Source organism: Aquarana catesbeiana, linkage group LG06, assembly GCF_042186555.1.
Source record: "Aquarana catesbeiana isolate 2022-GZ linkage group LG06, ASM4218655v1, whole genome shotgun sequence".
NCBI lineage: Eukaryota > Metazoa > Chordata > Amphibia > Anura > Ranidae > Aquarana > Aquarana catesbeiana.
In genome coordinates, this window is record NC_133329.1 from 373,761,087 (window position 1) to 373,785,784 (window position 24,698).

A 24,698-nucleotide genomic window follows, 5' to 3' on the forward strand; every position below is an offset into this window, starting at 1 on the left:
GTCTGATAGGCAGTATCTGAGTACCAGACACCATTGCTTTTTACAATACATTTACATTAAGGAAATAGGTTTGACTGCTATGGCTGGCCAACAGGGATGCTTTTTCAAAACCTTTGTCATACCTGACCCTAAGTTGAATTAACCAAATAACATCTTTCTTTTTGTTCACTGATTCCATTTGACTTACAACTAAGCTAGTTGTATAATATCTAATTGCAAAAGCCCACTTTTCTTTACTGGGCTGCAATGGGGTACCATTATATAGTTCATGACCTGCAAATGAAGGAACCGTTCTATTTACATCAAAATAAACTTTACCCCAATGGTCATTAAGAGCTGGCCTCTTGTTCCTTTTAGGACCACAGAGTACTTCATTTCCACCTTAATGGTTTGACCTCCCCCTGTTTTTTAACCATTCAGGTGATCAGCAAACCCCAGCTGACTTGTACAAAAAAAAAAAAAAAAAGCGTTCAATGGAGATTTCCCTTCCTTGAGGTGATGGGCAGCAAGTCAGCCCTCTACCTGAACTTAACATTTGTCAGCAACAGCTGCAGCTGACAGTGGCTGGACACAGATTGCTGGGGAAGCAGCAGGATGAACAGGAGAAAATGTAATTTTCGCCTTAATGGAGGGAACAAAAGAAAGAAGGCTTTATTAAAGGTGGACTATAAGCGCTTAATACCTCGGAGATATGTCAAGGTAGAAGATGAACCACGTTCGGCTTCAGGTAGGGCACCTCTGACACCTTTTGCATAACGGTTTCCCCTGCTTAGGTTGGGAATGAACAGACCCTTAAAAAAAAACTCCTGTACAATCGTGATGGGAAAACATAGCTAATTCATGTGATTGATAAAAGTGCTTTTTTTTTTGCACTGAAGGGCCTTATTATATGATTTGTCAGAAAAGATGGAAGAAACCTTTAAGTGGTTTGTAAGAGAATAGTTTAGGTTCACGTTGGAATTTCAAAACTTTTACAAAGAAATGTTTTTGTTTCAATAAGTGAATGCATTCACCCAAAGCTATACATCTCTTGTTATCTCAGTATACAATACATCAACCCATTATAGGCTGACAGTCATGGTGCTGACTTAACTGTAAATTCGCAATATAATTCATTGTCGGCCATAAATATTTAGTACATTTTTTTTTTGTACAATTGAATGTTTTTTGTTGTGTTTATCTTCAAATTTTTGAATACCAAATATCCTACGTGTTTGTACATGGGGGCTGAAATGGTTTGCTTAGTGTTACAATCAGATGTCTCAAATAGGCTACTTTATCCGGGAATAAAATATGAATAATATCATTTTGCACAAAAACACAATTTAATTACACACTGTAATTGTTCCATATGCATTTTTCATGTCACCAAATTTATTAAACATAGATAGATCTTAGTGAATGCTGTTTTAACTGAAACAATCCCGGAATATAACACGTATCAATTTTCTCCTTTGCCAAGTGTGAGTTTGTGAATTCATTTGGTGCAAATGTCCTTGATTAACATGCGATGCACAAAAATGTGTTTCACGCTTAATTAATTAAAAAAAAAGTTTTGGTAATAACAACATTTAGTACATTATTTGCATTGATGTATAGGATTTTCTCTTTGCTGTGCTTATTTCATTTTGATAGATAATATAGTTTTTATAAGTGTCTCAGTCTGAAGTACCTATATAAGCTAGTGGAGAGTGATAGAGACAAATGATTTTCCGAGCTTTCGAGGTTGTTGGTGTCTTTGTCACGCACTTATTGTGTAATCTTTAACAGAGGAAGGTATTAGACACAATAACTGACACAAGGACAGTATCCTCATATTTCTGCCCATTTCCTTGTCAAGGTTTTTGAAGTCCAAGGTTTTAAAAACGTAACTCTAGACAAGGTCCCTCGTGGCGGATAACACCGAAACAACACTTCTGAAAAAGATCTGTAGAATAAACTTTTCCTGGCTTCTTTTACAAAAAGTGATTCATTTATGGAAACCAGGTAGGAATTGCAGACATCTATCAGGTCTGCGCCCACTCTGCTGATTACGGATATGATGGCCCCTCTTGACATGCTGTGATGTTGAGTTTTGCCCTAGTGCAATGACAGGGCAAATTTACATAGTTGCATTTTAATACATGCATTCCAACGCAATAAAATGCAGGCTTTGCATAATAAAGATAGTGTCTGTTCCTATCCCAGTGCTGCAGAAAAATACAATATGTCTGTTCTTTTCTGCTTTGCGGCGCATTTGGAGCACATAGAAGTCAAGGGGGTTGATTTACTAAAACTGGGGAGTGCAAAATCTGGTGCAGCTCTGCATAGAAACCAATCAACTTCCAGGTTTTTTGTAATGGCATAATTGAATATGTTGAATTTAGAAGCTGATTGGCTACCATGCACAGTGGCATCAGATTGTGCACTTTCCAGTTTTGGTAAATCAACCCCTATATGTTATGAGTAATTGGCAATGGGTATTAACAAGGCTTGGTCAATGCCTATTAATGCTGTCTACTCCTAACTCTTTGTTCAGAAACACATTGAAAACCTGTGTCAATGCTCAAAAGAAATACATATTGACACATGACAACTCTCATGCGTAACTCTGCAAAAAAAAACCTACCTCTATGCCCACATGGGTCCTCAGACATTCGTTGAAGTTATTTTTAGACAAGATGGGGAATCTTTTCAATGGGGTCAGATGTGTCATCCAGTTAGTGGTGCCTTAATAGGTTGTTTTGGAGAAAAATGTGTATTCTATTTTCTATTTAAGCAACAGTTTACATATTCTGCACTGCTTTATAGTACCATTTCAAGACTTGCGATTGGCTGAGAAAACAAAGAAACACATAAAAAAGAAATAGTACATATAAGCTTTATGCAGATAGTACCCTGGTGGACCTCAGTGTTGCAAAGCTACAGTGCTAACTATTCCGTTTGTATGCATAAAAGAAAGCATATTAGCCCGCTATTAAGTATTGGTGGCATTATTAACATGTTGTTTTTTTGTGGATTCCTCCTATTCTGAGCCTCCTGCCTGTGCTGGCTTTGTTATCATAATGTGACCTAAGGGTAGGAAGTCCCTCTTCTTTTGCTCTTTGTGTTTATGCTCCATTCTGCCTATTGTTGTAGCCAAGTTCAATGCATGTACATTCAACAACAATCACAAATACAGGGCAAAGTGTTGTGCTAATTACTGGAGTACGTTTATTTTCGAGACGTTGGTTTTGTACTTTGCAGGTTGAGGTTTGGACTGATAGCTATTGAGTGACAGCCGGAAGAGGCTTGGAATCGATAGGTGAGGTGGCCTCCCCACTCCAGGAAGCTTCCTGTTAATTTTAATTTCTCTTGCTGGTTTGCTTTAGTCACAGTTGTACATATGTGTTAACTTTTATCCACTTTTGACACCTATGTACTTAATGTACTTGACAGAGAATCAGTTTAAGTTCTGTGATTCTATGCAGTACACATGATTGCATTTGGAAATGCCTTCCCAGGTATCTCAGAGGCTTTAAATTGTAACTTGTGGTAGCTTAGGATTGTAATGGTTGAGTTGCATAAGCTATTGTGATGGTTGCGTTGCATAAGCTATTGATTTTTTTTAATTATAGGTAACAATATCAGATTAATTTAAAGGGACAGTCCACCCAAAGCTGATGTTTCATTTATAGGTGGATGATGGTAAGGTAAATCATCCAAAGCCTTCTCATATCTCATCTTCTACCCCATGGTGTCTCAAACATCTTTTTGCATTTTATCTGTAATGGAATAATAGTGGCAAATCCAACTGGCACCAGTGGGTGGGCAGAGCTGGGAGCTCAGATGTTGGAAACCTTGCTGTTAAAGGGTGATTTATCAAGATGACATCCTTCCAGTAATTCATAAACAGTTGGTCTTGCCCATACATAAAAAACCTTTTTTGATTCCATTGTGACCTCCTTTGATTAAACAGACATTTGCATCAACGAAAGTGCTTCATTTCCATTTGTCCTGGCTAAGTGAACCTTTTCCCAGGCCAGCATATAACATAAACATGTGAAAGTTACAAACCTATACTAAAATTTACTTTGAACACCTTTATGAAGCTCTCCTGGCATGCCAGGTCTTATGTAAGGGATTGCAGTCTGTATCAACAGAAGGTGATGACACAGGCAGAGTCTGGCCAATGGCTAATTACAGCTTCAGTTTCTTCCCCTTTTCCACAAACAAAAGCTTTACTTGGGAGACACATGTTGATATGAAGATCGCTCTTCCCTCCCCCAAGTTTCTCAAGGCAAAAAGTCAATCTGATCAATAACCTTCCCCCCCCCCCACCCCTACACACACATCCCCCCCCCCCCACCCCTACACACACATCCCCCCCATGCATTTGGAACAGATGCTGCAGTGTTCTGCAAGTGACAGAGTAACAGACGTCTGTGAGAGGGGGCTCACAAGGTAACACTGTTTACCCTTGTCACAGATAAAGGTTCAGCTACTTCAAATGTCAGACTAATTATCAGCAACACTTACGGAGTATTACAGGCCGGAATGCCTTCATAATTCCCTATAGCGAGGAGTGGTGACCCTGAAATGTCACACCACCAACGCCTTAGCCAGGTATTAATTAAAAGAAATAATCAAGGACCACCACACATAAATTGGTTGCATGTACAAAATCTTTAGTACAACTTATTGATAAATAATATAGCAGTTTATCGGAATCTAGAAATGTTACAGGAACTTTAGAATTCCCCCCCAAAAAAAGGAAGGTATAATAGGAAGTCACATTAACAGGACACAGCTGGCTTCTGTAGCCTCATGTGACCTAAAATGGCAGCTGGCACAAATAATTTGTGTTAGATATCACATATCTGCTTAATGGAAAAATATAGGATGGTCATTTTTGAATATTTTGCAAAAAAAGGAATTTCTTTCTTAGCTTTACTGGTCCAGTAAAGGGACTTTCCCCATGCAATGTAAACCGTGCATTATTGGTGGGACAACGTTTATAAAACTGTGTCCTCAAATTTGGGACAGTTGGCAGCAATAAGTTTTAGGGGTGGCTTGATTTACTACAGGATTGTTTTTTTGGTGATCCAGTCAACTTGTGGTCATTTCCTATACTCATCGTTTGCTGCATAATCTCAGACAGTGACTGCATCTGATGGGATGCAGTCACTGTTCAACCAATAATTTTCCAGCCGGATCCTTCAATATTTCTGTTGACATTTGTTGAGCTGGGTGGTGCTTGCAGGGCCACCTTGGCTCAAATTTTGGTTGATTTGGCAAGGATCGGCTGAAAATTAAGCCATGTATGGCCAACCTTATGGTATCCATGCACAGGAACATTTCTGACCTAAAAATGACTGGTGGTGACACCCCAGTGGCCAACAGTCAGCCGTTCGAGAACTGGTTCCCTTTTTGGAGAAAAGGTGATAATCGCTTGTCGTTTGCCAAAATTTTTTCAACATATCTCTCTATTCTCTCTATAAAGTCTTAGCACCCAATAATCAGTCGTTCTGATGTTTGGAAATACATGCAATCTCTCTGTACTTCATCACCATAATCCAAATTTCTCACTTCATACGAATATATGTTGTGTATGGCAAGCCTGAGATTATCTGTATGTGAGGCTGAATTCCATCGCAACAATTTCTTCTTTTTTACTGCACCAAAAAAACCGAGAAACATTTAAATCACGTCAGATCAGCATACCACGGATTAACAATATTCCAGCACACAGTTTAACCCGGAGAGCAATCCTTAATGCTTATCCTGTAATCGTAGGATTGTATGGCAGCCTTCCATCGCTACCTGTATGAAGAATAATTACGCCAGTATTTTTGGCAAGGCATCTAATGCCGCGCATTGTAATTAAGTTGTAAAGATTACTGTGAGGGATTGCTTATCAATGATGTTTTAGGCTATTTATCATTGCAATTGAGGCTTCTTTTTTGTTCCTTAACTCCTCCTCGGTGAGGCTTTTAGAATTTGTGTCTGTTTTTGATCCAAAAAAAGAGCATCTTCTCCCTTGCTTATTGATTTACAAAAATAATTTCTTCGGAATTCCAACTGTTTTTTGGTTTCCAGCATGTCTTACCCACGTCACAAGCTGGACATTTTTGCCTATGTGGCTATTTTTTCGCCTGCAGCTCTGTTATAAGATGTTCTTTTTGACTCAGTGGATAAAGTCAATCTTCTGAAAGTGAGCTTTCGCAACTACTAACTCTCTGGTTGACTCACGGTAAAGTGTTACAGATTCTGAAGAAAAGCAACATCTTCATGTTATGTATTAGAATTTGTTTGACTTGACGTTTTTGAAATTTGAGTTGCTTCTTACTTGGATCCATAACACAGCATGCATTGACATATGTGTTTACTAAATCTGTTTTGTAAATTTTTTTAGCTGCATTTAATAGATTTAGTAGCACGCATGAGCTTTGACTTGAGTGCAGAAGATATTAACCAGGCTGAAAAATTGATACAACCTACACTTGAGAGAGATGTAGTTTCCACTGTGTTAGCTCGTCACTGGCTACAAGAACGAGTTGTTATTGGACCTGTTTTATTTATTTATTAGAGGTTTTATATCATTCTAACACGTTATATGGCATTTTACATATTGTACATAGAAATCAGTCCCTGCCCTCAAGGAGTTCACAGTCTAAGGTTCCTAACTCACATTTATACACATACTAGGGCCAGTTTACCTTGCAGCTTGTCTTTGGAGTGTAGGAGGAAGCCCACACAGGCATAGGGAGAGCATGCAGACTCCATGCAGGTAGTGCTGTGGTTGGGATTCAAACTGACAACCCCAGGGCTGCTAAGTGGAAGTACTAACCACATAACCACTGGGCCTTGCACTATAATAGACAAAATGAGCACGTGTTTGATGTAAGAAGCCATTACAGTGTGCAAAATGCCTGAAGCAAGCCAAGTATGTACATATTTCATCACTTTGGCAATGGCTGCCACCCAGTTTTCCTTGGAATCTTAAGATAGGGTTTGTTGTAGTCAGGTCAGTCAATAATGAATTCTGCTTTGTTGCTATAGGTTATTGCACCTTGCATGCACCTTTTTTGGCTTGTTAAAGAAGGTGATGGTGCATGGGTAAGAACTTTCCAATGGTTATAGCGCATAACCAAAATCTTCCTATACAGCCATACTTAGGCTCACACTACAAGGAGCGTGTGTGTGAGACCCTTCCAATGGTCATATACCGTAACCAAAATTTTCCTATACGGCCATTCTTAGCTTAAGCAATAAGCGCGTGTGTGTATGACCCTTCCAATGGTCATATACCGTAACCAAAACTTTCCTATACGGCCATACATAGGTTTAGGCTACACAAGTGATTTATTTAGTAAAACCTCCTGATATTAATTGCAAAGAGAGGTGATTGGTTGTGAACTAAACAAATTTTGCAGCATTTACCAGCGCCTAAATGAAACATGCATGAGTACACATCTTTTACCATTTTACATGCTACTATGTTAAGGAGCTTTCACCATAAGGGGGCTTTTCTCCATCAATTGACGATCAGTCATTACCCATTACAGTTAATAACTGATCATTTTAGCAGTGTAATTGAAATACTAAAAATCACCTGGTTAGGTCAATGCTGGAGGACATCTGTGGTTACTCGGCTGTTGTGGAACTAGCACAAGCAATCATGGCATGCTGGATCTTGTAGTTCAACCACTACAGAAGCACTTCAGGTTACCAATTACATCTCTGTATCTTCAAGCTAATTAACACATTTGGTGATGTTATTATTAATTGTTATCTAAAAGTCATTTTTCTGTGAGTGCATGTGTGTGCATGTGTACAAACGCTATCACATCCTTAACAAGCAAGCCAACAAGCCGTGACATTTAATATACACTTAAAGGGAACCATCACCAAAAAAAAAAAGAGTGCTTGAACGGGCTGTGGTTCTTTACTTAAATAAAGCAGCATATGCCCTCCCAGCTTTTCAGTGTCTGGAATAATGTTAATACTTAATGTCATATTTAATCTGCAAGCAACCATTTTCATTTTTAATAAATACAGTGTAGGAACAGCGAAACATCCTTTTCTGCTTATCACACACTCTTCCCTTATAATATTCAACCAGAGGGCCCATACCTGTTTATTTTCCACTGCTGATAAATGAGCGATTTCAGAATGAGTTCAAAAAATGTAAAAAGATTTTCTTCGTTGTTTCTGTCCAATGACACTCTCATCTTGCTTCACATGTGACAGATTTTCTCTATTTTTTTTTTTTTAATGATTAGTAATGTGGTCGATTAACTAGAGGACTTAGATTAGTGGATTTTGGTTTAGTTGTATTATTCCTATTGTATTTACATATCGTGCAAGGAAATAATAAAAAAAAAAAAAAAATCATTTTTTTGCTTGCCAATGATTAGGTGATTGAAATGAACATTCATTCGCAAAGTTCTTTTCTTCTTAAAGACTCATGCATATGGGCGCTCTTGTACTTATAGCATAAATTGCGGCCATAATGTCTTTCCGTACCTGGGATACACAGCTGTTCCCTACAGCCAGCCATAGTGATAAATAGCTGTATGTAGGTTCATAGTTACATCAGGTCAGGTTGAAAAAAGTTCATCTAGTTCAACCAAGGGAAAAAACAAAAACAAAAAAAAACCCATGCAATCCCATATACACAAGCCTATACCTACAGTTGATCCAGAAGAAGGCAAAAAACCCCAGTAAAGCATGATCCAATTAGTTCCAGCAGGGGAAAAAAATCCTTCCTGATCCCCCAAGAGGCAATCATATATTCCCTGGAACAACTTTACCTATTAATGTTAGTACCCAGTTATATTATGTACATTTAGGAAAGAATCCAGGCCTTTTTCAACCTTTTAGCACCGGCGCCCCCTGGCCCTTTAAGAGATTTATGACGCCGGGAGGCAGGGCAAGGTATAAGATCACATGACCGCTGTCATGGTGGTCACGTGGTCTGATAACTCTGGATCGCAGGGAGTAATCGGGAGCTTTTGGTTAGGCGACGGTAACTGGACCAGACGCAGAGAGACCGCATATTTGCATGTGGCTGTCGCCAAGCAATCTACTGAGCTAGCCAGCACCAGCTCTTGAGGGAGTCTATTCCACATTTTTACAGCTCTTACTGTGAAGAAACCTTTCCGTATTTTGGAGATTACATCTCTTTTCCTCCAGATGTAACGAGTGCCCCCCTTGTTCTCTGGGATGACCTTACAGGGAATAACTCAACACCAAGTTCACTATATGGACTTATGTATTTGTACATGTTGATCATACTCCCCCTAAATCTCCTCTTCTCAAGAGAGAATAAATTCATGCGGCAAGAAGCGGTGTGAACCCGCATGCAACCGCATACAGCTATTCATTACTATGGTCAGCTGTAAGTAGCAGCTGTGTATCCCCAGCACAGAAATATTCCAGCAATTTACATTTATAAGTAAGCACAATAAATGATAATTATAAATCAAATAGCTCCAGGTGGATCTCAGCTCGGAAGCCTATTCGGTATGGCCAGGTGCTGATCCGGTTCGTCTTGCTGGCAGATAGAAGAATATTAAGGATTCACGGCTCAGCCAGAAAAAAAAGTTTTTGAAGGTTCAGTTGTGTGGTGAAACTTTCACACTTTTAGTAGAGGTTTATAAATGAGTCAAACAATATAAAAAATATACATATCTGTAGTTCAATCCAATGAGAGGTTAGAAGACGCTCATAGTGAATACCAATAGAAAATAGAGTTGAATCTTTCTGGTTTTCTATTGAGCACGCTAATTAAAAGCAGCTGATGAAGCCATAGTCAAGGCAGTGGACATTACGTAAAAAGTGTATGCCTACAGGTCAGCATTCCAGCGCTTATTCTCCGTGTTGTGTCTTATTTGTCTCCGTTAAGGTATTTACTACTGTTTGGGAAAACAGATCAGGGAGAGCGAGGCTATTGTTGTCTTGTGATGCTGATGGATGTTGAGTGCCTGACCCCGCTTCCTGAGACATGACTTCACTGCTTGCTGAAAACACTCCGATTTTTTGGGGTCTCCTCAGGGACTTCTTGATAAATCATCTTTCTTTTCTTTCTTTTTTTTTTTTTTTTTCTTTTTCCTTTTTCTTATAAAAATGCCAGAGAAAATATTTCAGCCCCCCCTCCTTGCTGCTGCAGGACTCACGTGTCACTCAGAACAGTCAGCGACGAGCAAAAAGAGACCTCAAAAGACATATTTTCTGGCGGGATAAAGGCCCTTTAATGCCTGTCCAGCCTTAGATAATTTTATTCACTCCTCCTGGACCTTCCTTTATTTCTCCTGTGCCCAGAGATCAGTTTTTAAGAGGTGGGCTGAAAGATTCCCAGGCCTAAAGCGCTTTTGTTTTGCACCCCCCTTCCCCCTGAATCAAGGCTCGGAACATTTGTAAAGGGACGTCTGCTGGTTGCTAAGAAATAGTTAAACCTCTGTCACTAAGAGAGAAGAAAAAAAAAAAAAAAAGATTCACAATATTGATTGTACGAAGGTATATCTGGACCACACAACACGAACGCTTACTCTAGAATATCTCTCCTTTTTTTTTTTTTGTCAATCTTGGGGCATTACCCTGCCTGAACTTGTTTAAACCCTCGTGGTCACACCTCTTGAAAAGGTTTTGTTCCGACCGTCAATTGGTATTCAAACCAGGTCAGCAGATACTGTTTGCTGCTCCTAGGACCGTTTTCATTTTAATTTGCACCTGTTGTGCAGTTGTTCAGAAGGCAAGTGCAGACTCGCAGATTATACAAAGATCATATTATGGGCAGATATGCACGGTGTAATCTTTTTGTCCCCAGACTCCCATGACAAAAAAGGAAAAAAAAAAAATTCTGTCTTTTTTGTTCCTCTTATTTTCCTCCCTGGGAACCTGTCAAAGCAAACAGATATGACTGACAAAAAATTTGTAAGTAGACGTGATTCAAGAATTCAACCAAAGCATTCTAATACTGACACACAATCCTTTTGCTTTTTTTTTTTTTTTTCTTCTCGCTTTCCTGCCACTTTTCCATAATCCGATCGCTGGCAAGAGCCACTTGAGATAGCTCAGTTGATAATTTAGGAGAGGGCGGCTTTATTAGATTCAGAGAAATCAAAATGAACCTGAAAATTGTTTTCTTTCTAACCCCCCTCCCCATTCTTCAGCCCCCCCCCCCTCGTTCCCATGATGTCATGGCTTGGATTTTTTTTTGTGCGTGGTTGTAGAGAGTTAGGTTAACGTATCTTGGCAATCCCATGTGTGCCTAACGGATGGTGTGTTTCTGTCGTTGAGCTAATGCCCTGTGTTTATTACGCTAATCTTTCTTGTCTGCTGGTAAAGTGGACAATTTATGTGCTATCATGTAGGCCGAGTTCCTTGTGAGGGCTGACTAATTCACAAACAGCCACCTTCAATTGAGTTCACAGACCTTGTTTGCGGCCAGTGCTTGTGTGTTTTTATACAGCTGCTTCACAGGTTTTGGACAGGGAAATGCATGGTGGGAAATTAAGTTCCTTTTATCGGAGTTTCAATTTCCACATTGCTTGAAATTTCTTGAGAATTTTGGAGTTCTTCAATTCTAAGGCTAGCCATAGAAGAACAGGCATGGCAATGTCTCTATGTCCTCTGTAGCTCCTGGATCAGGTTCTGCTTGTGCAATCAATGTGACCATCTGATTTTGTGCTTTCTTCCTTCTTCTCACTCAGGAAACAGTTGCTCAATAGTCTTAATTTCTTATCAAGCCTGGTCATTTCTGTGTGCTATTACAAAATGTAGTGACACTTGATAGTATTCTTTATTGTTTACCTGGCCAGTTACCCCCCACATGACCAGTTGATGCAATCGCTTGTTCAGTTTCTGCATAAAGAGGTAGACTTAGGGTAGCTCTGAGACCATTTGATGACATAGTCATAGGGCAGCTTTTGATGAAATAATCATATCATAGTAGTGACATTAGGGCAGACAGCACCTCTCAGGTGAGAGACTTGTGGGTATGCAGGTTTATGGATTATCAGTGCCTTCAGAGAATCTAAGTAGTATCAAGGCAGGTCAATATGGTTTACAAGCCACCTTAATCGTTTAAAGCCAATACTACAGTTGTTCAACCATTTCAGTACTTAATTAGAAACTTTAAACATCATTAAAAGAGCTAATTGGTAACATCGCCATCATGAGACTTTCACTTAAAGTTTATGATATCCATGAGCCTTCCAAAAAGAAAAATGTCCATCCCTAACCACTGGTTGGAGTTTATGTGATATGACAAGTGATGCCAAATATATTAACAGATAACAAAGTGGTGTTGGGATTGTTTTGTAGAGTTGACCATTTTAGGCGCTACATTGTTCTAAATTGTATGTTTCTCTTTCATTTTGCAGTATTAACCTACGACAATGTAGTAGACACGGGTTCGGAGACAGATGAAGATGAGAAGCTCCACATCGCTGAAGATGACAGTATTATCACCACATTGGACCAGGAAACAAGTCCGGCTAGTATGCTCAATCATGAGTCTTCACCACACGCCAACCAAGCATTACTGGCAAGAGAAGAAGAAGAAGATGACCTGAGGGATAGCGGGATAGACCACAACTGGCACAACGATGGTCTTCTGAAAGTTTCCATAGATGGTTCTGGTAAGTGTAAAAAAATTTTTTCTCTAAACACGGCTGAGTACTTGGCTTCATGTATAAAAATGATATGAATGGATTTCCTTTGTTGCTAGTAGACACAAATGAAGCTTCAATCATCCTTTATGTTCTTCATGTTAAAAGCTTATGCATAGTAAAGGCAACATAGCTCTTTTCTCACAATTTTCGGTTCATTCAGGGTAAAGCAAATAGGTTTTTGGATAGCGCTTCCTCTCTGCCACTAATACTTCACACCTACGCTCACCTACTGAAGTCCTGCGAAATACCTTGTAGTTCTAGGTATGGGTATACATGTGACCCTTTCTCCCACAATGCAGTTCTGGGTGCCTGAACAGCCTATCATCAGGCCCACGCACTGCCACATGGAAACAGTATAAGAGACCCACCCAGAACGTTCCTGGAAATTACACAGGGGTTATATAGGGATTTCTGGCCGGTAATGGAAGAGTGAAAACCAAATAAATATTGCCAGCATACTTGTACATTAAGTCATACTTAGTTCACAAATGAACCTATCTCTGAAGCTCTGCAATGCAGGCCCTGCCCCCGCTTTCGCTACTTCTGGGTTCCCAGGCCTCCTCTCTGGCCATTGGACGGCCATTGATGATGTAACTGGCACCTGGCCCATTCTCAGCAACTTACAGCAGGCAGGAATGAGCCAAGAGTGTACACAGCATGGTGCATTTTTCATACAGTGTACATAGAAAATAAAGAAATTGCTAGGTGAAAGGGGAAGAAGTGTTTTGACAGAAAAAGACTTTGAATGTCTCTTTTGCCCTGACCTCGTAGCAAATTTTGAAGTAGTAATTCCCCTTTAAAGGGCCAGTTCAACCAAACCTGATAATTTAGTTTTGGGGAGATTCTTGGCATCTAAACTATTTCATGGTATCCCTCAGAGGCCCCAGTGGTGAAAAGTACTAATATTAAAATCTCAGTTTGGTATAGTATGGTATATTACCCGGCCATTATTATTTTTTGCTTCCCGCTATATTTTTTATTATAAAGGATACAGTGATAAAAAAAGGAAACGTTACAGGTTGGATGGGACCAGACAAAATACGAAACTTGACAGTAACAGTGACTGGTCACTGCTGGAATTCCCAATATATACAAGACAGGGTGTGACTCACCTCAGGTTCCACCTATAACGAAAATATCACATTTACATGGACTGACCCTTTAAAATATGATCACCGGCAGTGCAGTCGTTTACTTAGTTCTATTAAGTGCTGGTTTTATGACCTTAATGCAGTGATCCATCCCTTAGAACAAGGCAGTCTGTCAGTTAAAATCTAAAAAGCAGTTTGCTATTGGTCTGTTTTTTTATTTTATTTTATTTTTTTATGTCAAATGAATTACTAGCAGCATCTGTATTCGAGCTCCCAAACAAATTATAAACCGCTTGTTAAATTTGATATATATTTTTTTTCTCATGAGTCAGAAGGGCTGAACATTTTCAGAATCTCACATAAACATTTATCGTCAAAAGCTCCAAGACCTTAAGGTTTCAGGTTTTTTTTACTAAGGGGGAGCTGAGCTAAAGATGGTGGAAAGATAAATACGTTTAATTAGGGGGCATAGGATGATCATTAAAGGAAGTCTGACTGCTGTACAAGTCATTAACAATCTTAAATGAAATTTTTATTTTTATGATAGCCATTTACATGTATAATAAGACCCAATGATTCTTGGGAGCCGGGTGACAGAAACTGAGTGCGGCAAGAAGTCTTGTATGACATACTATTTAAATGAGCTGGTGTTAGCTATTCATATTTGTTAATGAACTAGATAGTCGCAGCCATAAGAATGAATGTACTGATGGTTTAAATTTTAATATCTAGAAATCAAGGGTAAGGGCCAATTACTGGGATTTTTTTACCCTTAAAGGAATAATTAATAGGGATTTAACAAATGCAAGACTTGAAACTTCTAGGGAAAAAAAAAAGTTACTTTTTATTTTTTTCAAATTAAAACTAACTTTTATTCAGAACATTGCAGACAGGTCTAATTATACTATCTGCCTGTTGTATTTATTAAACCCAGCCTTCTGAAAATGTAATTGTCAGCGCAAATAGTTTACCCCCTTCAAATAAAGTTTAGATTCCTGCTGTACTGAACAGCTTCCATAGACAATTGCAAGACTAGGGATTTTCTTAAAATTTGCAAGCCAGATTTGGGAAACTCAGGTTTTTAAGACCGGGAGTTATTAAGGATCTATATTGATTTATGCAAACCTTAGAACTTGGTTCATACCCTTTCATGTGCCTTTGCATGCATTTGTACAATTTGCACAGTATTATAGGCAATTGTGCATTTCCATCAATAGGCTCCATAACGCACATCAAAGCATCAAAAGGTGGACAATGCAAGTCAATGTGAACTAGCACCATTTAAACAAGGGCTAACCTGTGTAGTTGCTTTGATGTTCGCTAAAGTTCCTACATTGAAAGGTATAGGTGTGAAAGGACTTCTAATTCTAAATAGTTACTTTCATACTTAGTAAATAGGCCAAGAACAATCTGGGGCAACACTGACATCTGCATGGCTTAAGGGTCCATTCAGACCTAGGCGATTTGATTCCTGGGCAGAATTGCAGCGATTTGGCGTCACAATGTGAATGGAGCCTATAGGTATTTTTTTTTTTAATGACAAACATGTTATACTTACCTGCTCTGTGAAATGGTTTTGCACAGAGCAGCACCCATCCATCTCTTCCCCACCGGAGCTCCTGGCTTCCCTCCCCACCACTGAGTGCCCCCATAGCAAGCCACTTGCTATGGGGGCACTCGTGCGTGCTTGCTCCCAAGCTGTCTCTGTGTGCCTATAAGACACACACAGAGAGTGTCTCAGCCCTGCCCCCTGCTTCCTCCTTACTTTCTGTGATTGACAGCAGCAAGAGCTGATGGCTGCCGCTGCTGGGTCTGAACTAATGGGGAGAGAGAGCCGAGAGAGCCTTGGCTCTCATGCGCATCGCTGCATTGAGTTTGGGCTCAGGTAAGTATATTGGGGGGTCTGGTAGAGGGGGGGAGCTGCTATCAGAAGTTGTTTTACCTTAATGCATAGAATGCATTAAGATAAGTTAAAGTTCTTTAAAGTGGATGTAAACCTGATTCATGAAATTTGACCTAAGCACATAGATCTGCAGTGTTTTCTTATCTCTCTCCAAAGCACTAAGTCCCGTGTGTTTCTGCTGCTCCGTTCTTATGTTATCAGCATGATAACTTCTGACAAGTTCTCCGTCAACCCAAGATAAAACCAGCCTGAAATTTGTGTTGTGGGAGGCTGCTATAAATAGATCAGCAGAGAGCTTGACTTGTCACAGCACAATTCTGCACAGTCCTTTCTTCCTTTACCTATGTGGAGAGGGCGTGTCTGCCTTTCCTCCAATCGGCTGTATGCCAAGAATCCACTTCCAGTGCTGAACAGGAAGAGAAAATCTCACATGTGTGCACTTTCTAAAGAATATATAAAGCTGAAGACAGAAGATATACATGTAAAACTTATGTAGGGAGATTTGTTTAATCTCTGTGTATCATCTGAGGCTGTTCACTTCACTTGCTATATGTGAGGGCTTCCAACCACTTTAAGCTGCCATAGATGTACTGAAATTCACCCGGTTCAGCAGAGACCAACCGAATTTCGATGCCTGTGTGGCCGCCCTTGTTTAACAGAAGATGATCCTTAGATTAGCCTTCTGTTAGACTTCTGTTTTCTTTTAGCTCTTCAGGATTCTATAGTAAATTTTTCCAGAAGTTCCGGTCTTTGTAGGCTCCTACATTGCAATAAAGAAGATATGATTCTCATGCAGCTTGATTTTCCAATTACACATTCATTCTACAGGATAGAGTAACCACTAGGGCAGCAAGACATCACCATCGGGAATAACCCAAGTGTAACTGTGCCGGTGACATTTCGCCACAGTTGTCCCCAAGGAATATAAAAAAATAGTGGGTGGTTCAGAGGTCCAAAGGTGATCAGGGATCATTTATTATGGGCTAAACTGATTCTAATGTATCAGTTTGAAGTACTGTTGGAAACAGCTGGGCAGTGTAAGAGTTAACTCCTGAGTAATAAGGAACATTTGTGCGTTTCGGAAGTGCTTATCATCATCTGCAACCGATCAGTGTTTTTTTTTCCACTTTCTTTATTGAAAAGGAATAGAGTCCTTCAGCTCATGTGCGTCACATCCAATATTTGGCAGAGTGAGGAAGAAAGACTGAAGAGACAAAGTGCGAATCCCATCTCAGTATTCTCACTTTCTATACTTTGGCCGTTGTGAGAAGGGTTAAAAACTGACTCCGCCTGACTTCTTTAGAGCTGAACTCTGGGGAACACAAATACCTTCTCCCCCCCCACGCTGCAAGACATAAATATCTGTTTATGGGGTAACGTAAAAGGCACTTTTACTTACATGTCCCCCCCTCCCCCGCTATCACAGGCTACCTCCAGGCTGCTGGGCTGGGCCCCGAAAAACTCTTCTCCCTTGTGCCTCATTGGGCACAAGTTCTCTAATATAATTAAGTACAATGCAGGGCCCTGTGATGGATATGAAGACGCAGAGGGACAGTCCACAAGCGGGAGTGTAGGGAGTGCTGCCTGCGGGGGAGACTGGGGATCAGGTCAGTAAAATTGCCTTTTCTGGTACCCTAGACATAAACATATAACCCTTGCAGTCTGGCAACCCTACTGCAAGGGAGGACTTTTGCTTCCCCCGGAGATAGGCCTTATAGTTGAACTGCAAAAAATAAATACAAAATTATATATATATATATATATATATATATATATATATATATATATATATATATACTGTATATATATATATATATATATATATATATATATATATAGTATATATACTGTATATAAAAGCATTTGTGTGTTCCTTTAAAAATAATTACATGGAACCAGAGTAAGCACTTGAATCTGTCCTTATATCAGCTTCCTGTAATCCTCTGCACAACAAACTGCAGGAGACAGGAGAAGCCCTAGGAGCTAATCAGAAGTACCTGAATTTGTCTTTATATCAGCTTCCTGTAATCCTCTGCACAGCAAACAGGGAGAGATAGAGGAAGGCCTAGAAGCCAATTTTAAATGCCTCAATCTGTCTTTATATCAGCAATCAAACACACCTAAGTCTATCTTCCTATCAGATTCCTGTATGCAGTTTACATACGTGCATTTCAGCGGAGTATTTAGCTGTTAGCTGAGAGAGAGGGGAAGCCCTAAGATCCAATCAGGAGTGCCTGAATTGGTCTTTATATCAGATTCCTGTAATCCTCTCTAGAGGAGGCTGGCAGAGACAGGGGAAGCCCTAGGAACCAATCAGAAGTACCTGAATCTATCTTAAATTAGAAACCAGACACACCTTATTCTATCTTTATATCAGCTTCCTCTGCTCCTCTGCACAGCAGACAGGGAGAGATAGGGGAAGCCCTAAGAAGCAATCGGAAGTACCTGAATCTGTCTTTATATCAGCTTCCTGTATTTCTCTGCTCAGCAAATTGGGGGACACAGGGAAGCCCTAGGAGCCAATCAGAAGTACTAGGATCTGTCTTTATATCAGCTTCCTGTAATCCTCTGCACAGCAGACTAGCAGAGACAGGGGAAGCCCTAGGAGCCAATCCGAAGTACCTGAATCTGTCTGTGTATCAGCTTGATAGGTGTGTGCAGCCTATTGCATTAGGGTGTGCACCCCAAAGCTTAAACACACATGCTCTTCTCTGCAGCCTCAGTTGCACAGGAAAGGGAATGAATGGGAAGTGCTCTTTGCTGAGCAGCTTTCTGTTCATTCACAAACTGAAGCATAGTAAACAGTGTAACATGCTTCAGTTTTGAATGAACACAGTGTGAGTGTGTTCATTTAGAAAAGGAAGGCACCGGTAAATCACATACTTACTAGCCCCTTCCCACCCTCTCCATCCTGAAACATCCCCTGCAGCAGCCAGGGGGAGAAGAGAGGAGGGAAGCCAGCAGCACTGCGGGGCAGCGGGGGCTAACATATGGGGACGTTCGGTCAGTAGGGGGGATCTGCACCGCACTGAGTGATTAGGGTGTGCCCAGGCACACCTGGCACACCCCCTTGCGCACACCTAGGATCAGCGTCCTGTAATCCTCAGCACAGCAGACTGGCAGAGACAGGGGAAGCCCTAATTGGAAGTACCTGAATCTGTCTTTATATCTGCAATCAGACACACCTAAATCTATCTTTCTATCAGCTTCCTGTACGCGGATTACATACGTGCATTTCAGCTGAGCAACTTAGCTGTTAGCTGGGAGTTTGGGCCCCTCCAGCGTTGGTGGGCATCCCAGGCTGCGAAGGGTTAACCCACGAGCCGGTTTGCGCCATCCAGTCTGTCTGACAGCTCCCCTGTCCTCTCTATCCATAATTTTATTTTACTATTCTGCAAAAGCTAGGAGAGATACTTTGCTTTTACCTGTCTGCTACTAATGACTGGTAATGATTTATAGGGGTTTTTTTTTTTATTGTGCTAAAAGTGCTCAGATCTGGTGCCACAAAGTCTAATGTAAAAAAGATTGTGGCTCCCCCACCCCACCTCCACCGAAATCACGCCTGGCATTTATTTTGTCCAGTAGATAGAACACATTTTTTTTTTTTTTTTTTTTTACATCAAGATTTTTTTTATTTTTTTTATTTTTTTACTCTCGTCTTCTTCTGCCTGAAACCTGCTGGGCAGACAATCCTTCTAATTCTGGAGCAGGTTTGTTTAGCGGTGTTTTATCCATGGTGCCTGTCTGTCTCTCAGAGCACCTCTGTGCATAGTTGGTGTATGAGATAACCCCCCCTCCTTCCCTTCTGCTTACTCTGCCATACTTTCTCCTTCTTGGTCTTGCAGGATGCAGAAGGTTTGAACTGAAGAAGGGGCTGAGCAACTTCTGACTGTGTTTTTCCGGTTCAGGCACAATCAAAGTTTTGTGCTCGCCATTGTCCTTGACATTCCTTCGTCCCACAATAGGGTGGACTGCAGTGTGCTGAAATGCTTGCATGACATCATTATCATCCGCTTAAATAAATCACCTGCCTTTGGCCTTCTTCTGCTTATACAAGGATTCCTCCACCGGGAGGGAAGAAAGTGTTCTTTATTTTTACAAACCTTTATCCCAGAGGGCGACAGGAAAATGCTAACTTTTACTCTTGTTTTCAAAATAAATACGCGCTGCCCTATTAAACGGCGGAGGACAAAAAAAAAAAAAAAAATAAGAGGGGGAGAGAAATTTTATAGATTCCCAGCATGCCGCTGGCACACCTGTCAGGAAAGGCATTTGGGTGAAAGTTTTCAAAAGTTTGCAGTCTTGCCTTACTTGGCCTAATGTTAAAGATGAACTGCAGTCTGCTCTCATAGTTTGTAATAAAAACATCTTTGACATTCTGAAGCTTCCCTCCAACCAGGGGCGTTGCTAGGGGGTGGCTTTTGGGGCTATAGCCCCAAATCTGGGGCCAATAGCCCCGAGTCTCTGCAGGGGTCCCCAAAGGGGAGGTTCTCTGGGGACCCTTATGTAAGTGGGGGGCTCTCTGGGGACCCTGATGCAAGGGAGAGGCTCTCTAAGGACCCAGATTTAAGGGGGAGTCTCTCTGGGCAGCCTAATGTAAGGGGGGGGGGCCTCTGAGGACTCTGATGTAAGGAGGAGGCTCTCTGGGGACCCTAATGTAAGGGGGGCTCTCTGGGTACCCTGATGAAAGGGGGAGGCTCTCTGAGGACTCTGATGTAAGGAGGAGGCTCTCTGGGGACCCTAATGTAAGGGGGGCTCTCTGGGTACCCTGATGAAAGGGGGAGGCTCTCTGAGGACTCTGATGTAAGAAGGAGGCTCTCTGGGGACCCTGATGTAAGGGGGGACTCTCTGGGGACCCTGATGTAAGGGGGGCTCTCTGGGGACCCTGATGTAAGGGGGGACTCTCTGGGGACCCTGATGTAAGGGGGGACTCTCTGGGGACCCTGATGTAAGGGGACTCTCTGGGGATCCTGATGTAAGGGGGGCTCTCTGGGGACCCTGATGTAAGGGGGGACTCTCTGGGGACCCTGATGTAAGGGGGGACTCTCTGGGGATCCTGATGTAAGTGGGGGGGCTCTCTGGGGATATATATATACACACACGTATATTACTATATATACATGTGTATGCCCGCCCAAGCGTATGACTTTCTTTACTACGCTGCTATGGGCTCTAGCCCCAGATCTTTTGTAGACCTAGCAACGCCCCTGCCTCCACCCACTTTGCATATTATTTTATGTATACTGCATACCTCCCAACTTTTTGAGATGGGAAGGAGGGACACCTATTAGCAAAAATATGTAGGTATAGGACACACACCCTGCCACGCCCCCCCTTAAAAGAGAATTATGCAAAAAAAAAAAAAAAAAAGATTATTTAAACCCCACAAGTGCTTTTTTTTACCACTTTTATTCCTTTATAATGGCTTTTGACACTTATAAATGCAGCAATTTAGAATTTGAATGAAAGGTTAAGTACTGTGAAACACTTTTTAAAAGATAAATAGTGCATTTTATATACAACTATATAGATAAGATCAAAATGAGGGACAAATGAGGAGGACAGAGGGATTTTGTTCCAAATCAGGGACAGTCCCTCGAAATCAGGGACAGTTGGGAAGTTTGATACTGTGATTCTGTATGTAAACAGTTGGATACTTTAATGGGATTTTGTGGGTGCCAGGCAAATAGAATTAGACATACACCAAGGTAAAAAAATATATATCACATTTTATTAGACATAGAAAAAGTTTAAAAATTATGCTGGCTATACATAAATATTGTCACCTATCCATACCAATTAGTAACTGTGATTCTGTACTTGCCAAATACATAGCTCCCAACTGTCCCTGATTTCAAGGGACTGTCCCTGATTTGGAGCAATCTCCCTCCGTCCCTCTTTCCTCCTCATTTGTCCCTCATTGTGGTCTGATCCATATAGTTGTATATTAAATGCACTTTTCATCTTTCAAAAAGTGTTTCCCAGCACTAAACCTTTCATCCAAATTCTAAATTGCTGCATTTGTAAATTTCAAAAGCCAATATAAAGGAATAGTAGTGGTAAAAAAAAGCTCTTGTGGGTTTAACTAATGTTTTTTTAGGTTAATTCTCCTTTAAGAGGGCGTGGCAGGGGGTGTGTCCTATGCCTACATGCTTTTGCTAGTAGGTGTCCCTCATTTCCATCTCAAAAAGTTGGCTGGTATGCAAATATGCTGCAGAAATCTCCCTCCACTGAGTCTGGCTGCATCCATTTTAACTGTGGGCAGCTGAAGCTGCTGCCTGTTCAAGATTTAATAGATGTGAAGTTGAAAAAATTACTAAAGTTCTGCTTTAAAGATATACTTCAGGCAGATATAAAAGTAGCAGATTAATGCAGCTCTGTATTAATTTATATCTTATTCAAATTTTTTGCAAGTAGTGTGAGAACCTGAATTTGATTCAGTGTCAGCCTTGCCTTTCCCCATACAGCAGCATAATACTAGAAGAAGGAGGGGCAACACTGGGAGCCAATCAGGCTGGCTGCATGCTAATAGGAGAGAGCAGAGTAACCTCCTCAGTCTGCTGCTGCTCCATAAAGTGACACCAAACTCTGGTTTAAAGCGGAGTTCCAGCCTGTAAAAAATAAATAAATAAAAGTCAGCAGCTACAAATACTGCAGCTGCTAGCTTTTAATATAAGGACACTTACCTGTCCAGGGATCCAGTGATGTCGGCACCCCAAAGCCGATTTGTCCATCAGCTTTGGGTGCAGGTGCCGCAATTAGAAATCAGGCTTCGCAGCCAGTTTCCTACTGCGCGAGTCACGCTGCACTTTTTGAATGTTCCCATCATGTTCTGGGACACACACAGGTCCTAGAAGGCAGTGAGGGAGTGCCGGACATAGCATAGATTGCTGTGTAGCGATCTTACCAGGCAATAGGAGAGAGTACCTGTCAAAACCAGGTAGCCGCTCCCCCTCCCCCTCCACCCAAAAAAGTGCCAAAAGTGGCAGTGGAGGGGGGAAGGGTGCGAACAAGCGGAGCTTCCCCTTTTGGGTGGAGCTCCGCTTTAATGAATAAAAAAATCTACCCAAATATATATTCTCAAAGCGATACTAAAGCTTTATTTTTCTTTAAAAATAACAAACATGTTATACTTACCTGCTCTGTGCAGTGGTTTTATACAGAGCACCCCCGATCCTCTTCTTTTCGGGTCCCCCCACTGGCTCTCCTGGCGCCTCCCCCTCAATCAGTGCCCCCAGAGAAAGTAGCTTGCCCTGGGGGTACCGCTGCATGCTCGCTCCCGAACCACTGCTTTATGCGTCCATAAGACACACAAAGTTGCAGTTTGCCCCCCCGCTCTCTCACGTGTTGCAGCTAGCATCCTAATGATGCGAAAAATAACCGACCTGCCAATCGTCAAGAATTTTCGTTTCATTTTCGGCTCGTCTATGGCCGTCTGTGCTTTCTATTCAATATATAGCGTTATATAATAAGCAATATGAGTTTTTTTATTATTTTTATTATTATTATTATTATAATACAGGATTTATATAATGCCAACAGTTAGTTCAGCGCTTAACAATATAAAGGGAGACAGTACAATTACAATACAATAAAATACAAGAGTTAAGCTCGTAAGAGCTTACAATCTAATAGATTACAAAACAATGTCCAATGCTGAAACTACCACACAATCCGAGCCCGATTTACCGTTAGGCACAGTAGGCAGGTAGAGGTGGGTAGATACCTACTGGCATGTGCTTCTCAGGGGGTATCTGCCTGCAAAATCTGGCTACTACTGATAACAAGAATGGTTCTTCCTTCAAACACTTTATTACAGCTGGCCATACACATTGACTGTACAATCTCGGCACAATCTGCTTTGGATTTACCAAGAACGGTGTGGTGTGAAGACTTGCATAAACATCGTACAATCAGATTAAAAAGTGTGTGGTTAGGCCATTCACATTGATCTGTTTTTATTATTGCAAAATTCAGAGCATCTGCAATACATCACACCACCGAACACGTAGTGTTGTGTTCGGTGTATTGCATTGGTGACAATGCAGAGATGTGTTTTCTGGTGATTTGCGCTGCCAGCCCATTCAGAATAAATGGGTTGCCTTAACACAACGCGTCATGACTCACAAAGACATAGTGAGAATGAGCCCTCAATCTCAGCATTAAACTCTTATTCTTCAATGGGTCACGAAAAATAACATAGAACTAGGACAATCAGTGGCTGGTGGGTGCTGCAAAAGCAATTTTCCTACCAACTTCAATCCATATGTCATCTGGAAGGGATCCAAATATGTGAACTTCTCCTTACTTATTTGCACGTAAAAACAATGAGGAAGGAAGTAAAGAAAAACTTTTGAAAATGACACACACTGTGCAAAAATTATTTTTAAAAAAAGAGAATTGCTACAAATTGTTTTTCTCACTGTGCTTGAGCTTGTGTACCCTCAGATGGGAATCTTGTGACTCTTAAGTAGCAGAAATCACATGAGATGAGTAAGGGAGAAGGACATACAATAGCTATATTTATTCAACCTTCTCGGAAATACCTTGATCTAATTACTTGCAAAGATTGATATAAATATGGGAGGCTGGAAACACTTTAACCCCTCTCAGGAAGAACGCAGAACTAGGATTAGCCGCTACCTGATTTTAACTTTCCCTGGGCAGTGTTTGCTAAATGCAGTCTTATCTGTCAAGGTTCTCCAACACGGCTGTTCCTGTTGCTTGTGAAGACCAAGAACATGATTCCTTTTACTCTCCATTACTGTGCTAGAACGAGAAATAGAAGAATCTGACTGGTTCTCTGTCACACCTCAATGGGGTTGACTTACTGTATTAGTATAGACCGGGGGTCTCAAACTGGCGGTCCTCCAGTTGTTGCGAAACTACAAGTCCCATCATGCCTCTGCCTGTGGGAGTCATGCTTGTAACTGTCAGCCTTGCAATGCCTCATGGGACTTGTAGTTTTGAAACAGCTAGAGGCATGCCAGTTTGAGACCCCTGGTATAGACCATCTTTTCTGAACCCTTTTACAATGGAGGAACCCTTAGAAAAAGTTTTACGGCC

General features: G+C 41.0%; 1 protein-coding gene across 1 annotated transcript in view; it reads left to right on the forward strand.

The window, feature by feature from the left end:
- ZEB2 (zinc finger E-box binding homeobox 2) overlaps positions 1-24,698 on the forward strand; it is a gene marked incomplete in the record, with an annotated part of 188,069 nt that overhangs the window by 132,885 nt on the left and 30,486 nt on the right. The window contains 1 exon segment of the mRNA XM_073634223.1: positions 12,348-12,605. Coding sequence (XP_073490324.1) covers positions 12,348-12,605 — 258 coding nt within the window.